Source organism: Nicotiana sylvestris, chromosome 11 (genome assembly GCF_000393655.2).
Source record: "Nicotiana sylvestris chromosome 11, ASM39365v2, whole genome shotgun sequence".
NCBI classification, from domain to species: domain Eukaryota; kingdom Viridiplantae; phylum Streptophyta; class Magnoliopsida; order Solanales; family Solanaceae; genus Nicotiana; species Nicotiana sylvestris.
Window position 1 is genome coordinate 134,106,047 of NC_091067.1, and position 9,903 is coordinate 134,115,949.

General features: G+C 36.6%; 1 protein-coding gene across 1 annotated transcript; it reads left to right on the plus strand.

The window, feature by feature from the left end:
- Positions 1-279: 279 nt before the first annotated feature.
- Positions 280-663, plus strand: LOC104241882 (uncharacterized). Its single transcript, XM_009796839.1, has one exon. The coding sequence runs from the start codon at positions 280-282 to the stop codon at positions 661-663; it is 384 nt and encodes a 127-aa protein (XP_009795141.1).
- Positions 664-9,903: the final 9,240 nt, after the last annotated feature.

A 9,903-nucleotide genomic window follows, 5' to 3' on the forward strand; every position in this document is an offset into this window, starting at 1 on the left:
TCTTTGTTAGCATTTATTTAATTAAACCTCTATTGCTTTTTATTGTGAAATCGAAGACAATATACATGGGTTTTGTAGGCCTATTCACATGCTAATATAAATCTATGATATCCATAGGAATTAGGAGCTCTGTGAGATGACCATTTATTTTTTTTAGTAATATAATGTTATTTTGTTTGGGGATATATATAGGGAAAATATCATTTTTAGTCCCGATCGAAATTATTTGCATATGATAGCCGCAAAAGTCTTTAAAATTTATATATTTAACATACAGAAATGTTAAATATATTTATTGGAGGGGATTTTAATGGCCATATTGGGTCGGCTGCTGGTGGTTATGGTGAGGTGCATGGGGGATTTGGCCTTGGGGATAGGAACGGAGGAGGTACTTCGTTGTTAGACTTCGCTAAGGCTTTTGAGCTGGTGATTGTGAACTCGACTTTTCCGAAGAGGGAGGAGCATCTGGTTACTTTCCAAAGTTCGACAGTGAAGAATCATATTGATTACATTCTCCTTAGAAGGTGTGATAGAGGGTTGTGCAAGGATTGCAAGGTTATCCCGGGAGACACCCTCGCGACTCAGCATAGGCTCTTAGTGATAGACATCGGCATTATGATGAAGAGGAAGAAGAGGTATGCTCGTGGCCGACCGAGGATTTGATGGGGAGCTTTAACCAAGGATAAAGCCCAGGAGTTGGAGGGGAGGTTATCCACTATGGGAGCTTGGAGGAGTAGTGGAGACGCGAGCACTATGTCGTCAACGACGGCGAACTATGTGAGGGAGGTGGTGAGAGAGGTGCTAGGGATATCGAAGGGTTTTTCTGGCAGGCACCAAGGCGACTGGTGGTGGAATGACGTACTCCAAGGTAAAGTGGAGGCGAAGAAGGCAGCGTACGCGAAGTTGGCAGGGAGCACAAGCGAGGAGGAGAGTCAAGCGAATAGAGAGAGGTACAAGGTGGCAAGGAAGGAGGCAAAGTTGGCGGTCACGGAGGCTAAGAATGCAGCGTTTGGTTGTCTATACAAGGAATTGGGGAGAAAGGTGGGGACAGAAAGTTGTTTCGGCTGGCTAAAGAGAGGGAGAGGAAGGCCCGGGATCTGGACCAAGTAAGGTACATCAAAGACGAGGATGGTAAAGTATTGACGGGAGAGTCCCATATTAAGCAGAGATGGAAGACGTACTTCTATGGTCTTCTAAACGAGGAGGGGGACCGTGATATAGCGCTAGGGGACTTGGGGAATTCGGAGAGTCTCCAAGATTTTAGGTATTGTAGGCGCATTAAGGTGGAGGAGGTCGTGGGGGCTTTGCGTAAGATGAGTAGGGGTAGAGTGACCGGGCCAGATGAAATTTCGGTTGAGTTTTGGAAGTGTGTGGGTAGAGCAGGATTGGAGTGGCTTACTAGGTTGTTCAATGTAATTTTTAGGACAAAGAGGATGCCAGAGGAGTGGAGGTCGAGTACAGTGGTACTGTTGTACAAGAACAAAGGTGATATCCAGTGTTGTAACAATTATAGGGGTATCAAGTTACTTAGCCATACCATGAAAGTCTGGGACAGGGTGGTGGAGGTGAGGGTGAGGAAGACGATGTCTATATCTGACAATCAATATGGGTTCATGTCGGGTCGCTCCACTACGGAAGCTATCCACCTTATTAGGAGGTTGGTGGAACAGTACAGGGATAAGAAGAAGGATCTGCACATGGTGTTTATTAACTTTGAGAAAGCGTATGACAAGGTCCCTAGGGAGGTGCTCTGAAGATGTCTTGAGGCAAAAGGCGTACCGGTAGCCTACATAAGAGCAATCAAGGACATGTATAATGGAGCTAAGACTAAGGTGAGGACTGTGGGAGGTGACTCGGAGCATTTTACGGTTGTTATGGGATTACACCAAGGCTCTGCGCTTAGCCCGCTCTTATTTGCATTGGTGATGGATGCATTGACACACCATATTCAAGGGGATGTGTCGTGGTGTATGTTATTTGCTGATGCCATAGTTCTAATTGATGAGACGAGGGTCGGTGTTAACGAGAGATTGGAGGTTTGGAGACAGACCCTCGAGTCTAAGGGTTTCAAATTGAGCAGGTCTAAGACAGAGTACCTGGAGTGCAAGTTTAGCGCTGAGTCGAGGGAAGTAGGCAGGGACGTGAGGCTTGGATCACAAGTCATCCCCAAAAGAGATAGCTTCAAGTACCTTGGGTCGATGATTCAAGGGGACGGAGAGATCGACGAGGACGTCACTCACTGTATAGGGGCGGGCTGGATGAAATAGGGGCTTGCATATGGAGTCTTTTGTGACAAGAAAATACCACCGATACTCAAAGGTAAGTTTTATAGAGTTGTGGTTAGACCGGCCATGTTGTATGGGGCAGAGTGTTGGCCGGTTAAGAACTCCCATATCCAGAGGATGAAGGTAACAGAGATGAGGATGCTGAAGTGGATGTGCGGGAACACTAGGATAGACAAGATTAGGAATAAAGATATTCGAAAGAAGGTGGGTGTGGCCCCTGTGGATGACAAGATGCGGGAAGCGAGGCTCAAATGGTCCGGACACGTGCGGAGGAGAAGCCTTGATGCTCCGGTGAGGAGGTGTGAGCGGTTGGCCGTGGTGGGTACGAGAAGAGGTAGAGGGAGGCCTAAGAAGTATTGGGGAGGGGTGATCAAGCAGGACATGGTACGACTGCAGATTTTCGAGGACATGACCCTTGATAGGAAGGTCTAGAGGTCAAGCATTAGGGTTGTAGGTTAGGGGACAGTAGAGCTTTCCTTACTTCATACCGGGGGTGAGGCGGGATTGGATTAGGGTTGATCTTAGATGTCTTGCATTTTATGTTGAATCGACACTATCCTTGCTGTTTATCTTAGCCCCGGGCCTTAGATATTGGTTACTGTTATTGCATGTCATTTATCTTTTGGTTGTTATGCTTCTGTTACTATTACGGTTTCTACTGGAGTTACTAATGAATTGTCTTTTCTTATTTTTTATTTCCGTCTTTCTAGCCGAGGGTCTATCGGAAACAGCCTCTCTGCCCTATTGGGGTAGGGGTAAGGTCTGCGTACACATTACCCTCTCTAGACCCCACTTTGTGGGATTTTACTGGGTTGTTGTTGTTGTTATTGTTGTATACAGAAATGTATATATATTATAAAAATATATATTTTTCGGCTATATAGTGTCATTTTTTCAAAAATATAAAATGATTATATATGTTCTCTGATCCTTAATACGTGTTACTTCACAATTTTATCTTCTGAAACACTATCCTATTTGGATGCACAATGAAGGCAAAAAATTGTTTTCCTCTTTATTCTTTTCCGTCCATGTAGTTACAGTAATATTCCACAAATTAGTGGAAATCGACATTCTTTGCACACTCAGTTATGCAAATCAAAAGAACTTAATTAACAATTAACTTCATCATTTGACATGAGATTATGTGGTTCAAAATACTAAAAAGTAAAAGAAATATGTAAGTGGCCTTTCGGATCAATGATTTTCTTTAAAATAATAAGTTAAAACTCCCTTAAACTATCACGTTTTTGTCAGTTACCTACTTAAACTATTCGGTGTCCCCAAAACCCCTCTTAATTATATACACCTATATATTAAAAAACTCTCGTCGTTTTCTTAGTGGTGAGTGTGATACACCCTTCTATTTATTCAGCCTAATCTGATATATCAATTTAATTAAGAATTTTAACTAATAACAAAAAATAATTAAAAGGGTAAATGTTTTGGGGGTTAAAAAATCAAAGGTAGAGGAATGAAGCGATAAACACATGGTTATTTGTCAAAAAAAAAAAAAAAAAAAACCTCTTCTATCTCCTCCGATAATGGCTACACCATGTCTCAATCATGATTTTTACCATTAAACTTTGATTAAACATTGAATTTTTTCCAATAACCTTCATTTTCACCGGAAATTGTAGCTTAATAAGAGTTTTGGATAAAAAAACATTAGGATTTGGTTGAAAGAAGAAGACCTAAATGAAGAAGAAAGATAATTTTAGAAGAAATAAAAGAAAAAAATTTCATATGAAAACCATAAGAATAAAGGAAGAAGAAAGATGAAAAATGAAGAAGGCTAGAATATAAAGAAAATATAGGGAAAATAATTTTTTAAAGAGGGTAACAGTAATTAACCATTAGAAATGACCAATTGGGGCTATATTTATGTATAATTTCATCTCTCACGCTTCTTTTGGCGAGTTACCTTACATATTTCATTAAAAAATCGACAAAAGATTTTTTAATATATAAGGGATATAGTTAAAGGGGATTTTGGGGACATCGGATAATTTAAGTATGTAACTGACAAAAATATAATAGTTTAAGGGGATTTCAAGATATTCACTATTTAAATAACGAAATTTTAATATCTCTTTTCCTCTAATGGGATAGTAATCGATGAGTCATGTACTGAAAACTATTGCCCTTCAGCTTGATAACAACCTCGTCGAGGCTTATTTCTCTTTATAATAAACTGCAAGTTGATATTTTCTAAACCTAAAATTAACATTATAAGCAATGCCAAGTGCTAAGTGAATTGGATTTTCCAACTATAAATTTGACTACTAGCTTGTTTTCTATTAAGCAATGAAAGACGAGAGTCCTACATATTCAATGTAATTTAATATTTCTACCCTATAAGAGCAATGCATCAATTTTATATAAGTTGTACCATATATACATTCAGAAAATTTGCACTTTTCTATAGTAGGACGAAAATTGCATTGAAATCATCCATTAACATTATCAATTTTTAAAAAAAAAACTTAGATCTCGTAGGAGCAATTAAATACAAGTGTAGCTCTTCTAGACAAAACCTCACATCCAATCGCATAGGGCTAACAAATAACTCTTGCGCTACCATTTTTGGCATCAGAATGTGATTGAAAAAAAAAAAATCTCTTTGTACAAAATATTTTGTATTTACGCAGGGTTTGGGGAAGGCCCGTACCCTAAGGGTGTGATTATAAACAACCTACCCTAATGCAAATATTAGTGATTTTTTCAACGGTTCAAACCCATGACATATAAATCACACGGAGACAAGTATACCGTTGCTCCAAAGCTCCCTTCGGAATGCAACACTTGACTTAATTAAATTAAACATTCTTTGTTACAAGCCACTTTTCTTTAATAAGCTAAGTCACATTTAATTAGATATCATCCATGTCTGATGTCATGCAAGAGTTTGCTCAAAGGGATGGAAAATTCAAGATATATTCCGTCTCTTAGTCATACCAAAGGCCATATTTGGAAAATGCAGTCTAAGAATGATATCGCCTTTATGTAAGCATAATATTATCTTAACTTGTGATGGAGAAATAATAATCCAAATGTAATCACTATCACACGTAAGGAGGCAATATATTATTGGTCATATATTATCATTACATGCAACGAAAGCATTCCAAATTATGAGTTAAACTTAATAGGTTTAGTTTGCAATTTATTACCATTAAAACCAAGTCATTACATTTTTAAATTATGGATTCCAAATTTAAAATTTGTTTCACTTTTAATGATTTTTCACACACACATATATGTTTTGTGTTGAAAAATGATAGAACTCAGTTAAACCCAATGATTATATGCTCCATCCACCTTGTACTCGAGGAACAAATTTCTCAAATAGGCAAGGAAGAAAAACCTAGCTACATGGAACACTTGATAAGAGTCCTTGACCATAGGGGCATCAATTGTTCAGTTTGGTCAGTTATTTTATAAAATTTATACCATATTAATTTTCAATTATTTTATTTTGTATAACCAAAATTAGATTTTTAGGAACTGTCTCAACCATCTCAGTTTTTTTTCGATATCGGTATGATTTGGTTATCTTTTTGGTATTTTTTAAAAAAATCATGTAAGAATCGCTAGTCGAAGTTAGAATGCAATAAATACGTACTTGCACATAATTCTGGCAAAAATCTCTAGACAATTTTACTATTTTAAAAGTTATGAATTAAAGTAACATGAAAGACATCTAGAATGAAGATTCATCCGAGTATTCTATGGTAGCGTAAAACAAATTAAGCAAAGGCAAGAGATATATAAATCATATGAGTAGAAAGATACTAACCAAATTAGGGCTCAAGAATAGAGTTTATTAGATGATTTATATGTAACAATAGAAATCTACATCATACGAGAGGAAAGATATCCAATACCTTGTGCCTTGCTAATGAAGATCGCTAGAATGCCTAGTTACTTGCTATTCTATGTTACACCCTTTTGTTTACTTCACTAACCCCTTTAAAAAAAAAAAGACTTGTAAAGTTCAAAAAGATTTTTCAAAATTGAAAAGTGACAAAACATTTGTTTAAAAGGGATTAACTCAGAGTCGCCACTTGGCATATAATCTCGGTGTGCCAAGTTACCATTTAAAAGCAATTTTTCCTTAAAAACATATTTGACTCTAAACTAGTTTGCACCAGAGATTCTAGATAAGGAAGTTCATTTGACTCGAAGAGAAGGTGTTAGGCATTCCTCGAGCCCCATGACTAGTACGATTGCGTACATGATCCAGTTAGCTTTTGGGATATTCAAATTGAGGCAACACACACAAAAGTAAAATAAACACGCAAGAGGCTCGAGGTTGTTCCCACCTAAATAAAAAAAAAAGAATAAAATAAGAGAAATATTAAAAGTCTACACTATACTCGTTCCATAATATCCATTACCGCCTCCGTTACAATGGCATTCCCTGGATAAAATATATACAAAATCTGCGAGCATTCCCCCAAATATAAACTAAAGGGAACAACTTCTCACCTTGAAAATAAAAACTAAATAAACATCCTAATATTGCCTACCCAGATGTGATCGCTACTACCGAATAATATAATAAATAAAGTAAATAAAGGCAACTAAATAAAAGAAGAATTCAATTCATGCTCATGTTCTTTAGGCTATTTATTTCATGTATCCGGACCGAGCCCAATCCTAAAGTATGTAGGTGAAAATTTAATAGCTGACAGGCTCTATCTTTACCTTCCCGCGATCCAACAATCATTCAAACAGCAGACAAGCAAAGAAGGATAAGACCAAAATCGCAAAAGGAAAAGAACCTACAAAGTGATAATAAAATAGACATATGATGGATTAAATTATGATAAGAGCCACTAATTTCTGGAGATGTCGTTCACATTTTCCTCACTGCCCAGCTCCACAAAAGACAACACCAGCGTTTTCGAGAACCCGACCCATAAAATGGAATGTGAACTTTGAATGAAACAACGAATGATATAGGCAGACAAAATTGCAATATTTAAAGCCTTAGACATCTTATACATTTTATACACCCGACAAATTAAACTTGCACCTATGAAGACACACTTGAAAAGAATCCTCAAATATTTTAATGGCTACTGACAACGGATCATTTGAGGCTTATCGGTACCCAATTTTCCCTTAAAATCCAAACAATTCAAAAAGTGCTTCTGAATTCAATTAACTGAAGTGCCACTTTAGTACTAAATTAGAGGGAGTTCACGTGGGTTGAACTTCAAACTGTGAATGAACTTGCAGACATAGGCACGAAATATGAATATGCCTGTTTTATTAATATAATGCCAAGCTTATTCTGTTTTAGTAAGAGAAGGCTAAATAATTGTAACACACAATACAACACTAAAAATTTGAACTCAAAAAAATAATGGATCAAATTATATAACTAGTTTAGACGAAGCACATGTTAGCTACTCCAAAGTATTCTGTTTTTCTTTTAAATTTTTTTAGCACAAAATCCATTCAAGATCAGAACATTCAATTAAAGGAAATTTAATAAAAAGATATTATCCAAACAAGTACGAAACCCCACCCGTTCTCAAATGGTTCTTTTGAAGCTCAATCCGTAGCATACAAAGAGAGAGAGAAAAGAAAGATCTGAGAGAAACCTGTTAGAGTAAAATCCCTTGAATATATGAGCAAAAATGAAGAAAATCATCTACAAACGTGGAGTCCGAAATCCAGCAAAAACAGAGATTAACTCACTTCCAGAACTGCGCTCCGGATCCACGACCCTGACGACAAAACTCGAACCCAATCTCAGCAACCCCAAGCGAAGTTCATTTTTAAAAAAGTTTAAAAAATCGGAATCCAAGACGAGAAGGACAGAAACACCTTTATCTATATTTTGTTTTCTGAGATTTATACAAAAATATAAAATCCAAAATGAGCCCCAAGAACCCTAGAACCTTTTCTCTTCAAACTTTTATCTGAAAATCTGTCCAGAAACTCTGTCCCAAAAAAAATCAAATTCTTCTCTTAGATAGGTCGGTTCTTGAGGAATGGAAGGCTAGGATTGAGAGTTTAACTCCTGATCCTACGACTCCCATTAATCGAGAATCCGTCCAAAAGAAGAGGAGTGTGTGATTTCATGAGGGCGAGTGAGAGAGGCGGTGATGATTGGGAATATTCCCTTGTCAGAGTTAGTTACGCCACGTGGAGGGAGAGATGAGGGGGAGGGGACCAGGGCCTACGTGGAATGCCGGACTTCCGGCGGTTTAAGGTGGCTGGAGGGCGGCAAAGGCGTGGGGAAAAAGGGGTGCAGCTGATTTGAGAATTAGATAAGGTTTAGGGTTAGATGAATATTATGTTTTTATATGGGGTCTAGGATTAATTAGGATTGTTGGATCTAAATGGGATGAACGGCTGGGATTGAAGGAAGGGAGTGGGGCGGGTCAGTGTGATGTTGGCCTAAGGGGGGTTGGGCTCAAGTGAAAAGGGGAGGGGTGTCCGAATTGGGCCTCAATTTGGGCTAGAAAGATAAAAAAAATAAATGATTATTTTTGTGTTCTTCTTCTTTCTTTCTTTTTTTTCAACATGAATTATATTAAGACAAAGATAAAGATAAATATGTTAGACCATAATAGATTTGAAATAATACTAATGACTTTAAGTATAAAAAAAATGCATAATAGGATGAAACTATTTTTGTAATTTTTAATTTTTATACTTTAAAAACTAGAATTAAAATTAATAATAGAGTGAAATCCTATAGAAATAAACTCAAAGAGATATTCTAAAGATACTAAGACTAATAAAGATAATTCTAACGTGCGGGTCAAAAATTACGTGCTTACATTCTAAATGTTGAAACTAATTTAGTTTCAGTATGAGTAGTAGAATAGGTTTGGAAGTTGGGACTTTGGATATTAATTGCTTTGTCACTTGTAGTCATTTTCATAATCTCAAGGCCCAAAAAAACCTTAATGCTTTGTTAGTTTCAAACTTAGTATATAAAATATATTTTTCATATATAAATTTATTCGGTACGATTTGTTTTTCTTTTGGTTTATTTTTATAAAAATAAAAACCTACCCTATCATTAGGTGCGGTTCTAAATTTATATAAAAACCTACGATTTGTTAAAAGAACTATAAAAATCGACTCGCTACGGTACGGTTCGGTCGGTTTAATTGATTTTTAAAGATCCATTGACACCCCTGCTTGACCTTTCCTATTCTTAGGCCTCATTTTTTTTAAAATTAAAACGTCTTAATCTGAAGACATATCTGAATATCAAGATTTATATTAAGATTAAGACATCTGAATCTGAATACATATCTAAATATCAAGATCTATATTAAGATTTGAATACTAAATGATTAAAATTGTTTGTTTTTTTAACATCTGAATATATATAATTTATCTTTATTTAAATATTAATAAACATAAAATTCAAATAAAATATTAACTTATATATATATATAGGTGATGACTAACGGATGTGCTTGTGAGTGCCGATTAGAGGCGGTGGTTGGTTGTGATTTTGGTTGATGGTGGTGGTTGTGGGTAGTAGCTAGTGCTGATTGGTAGCGATACCGATAGTGGTTGAGGATGATGGTGATAGTTAATAAATGGTGGATGGTGGTAGTGGTGATTGTAATTGTGATTG

Coding starts and splice junctions, on each gene's coding strand:
- LOC104241882 (XM_009796839.1), top strand. CDS start 280: ATGTTAAATATATTTATTGGAGGGGATTTTAATGGCCATATTGGGTCG.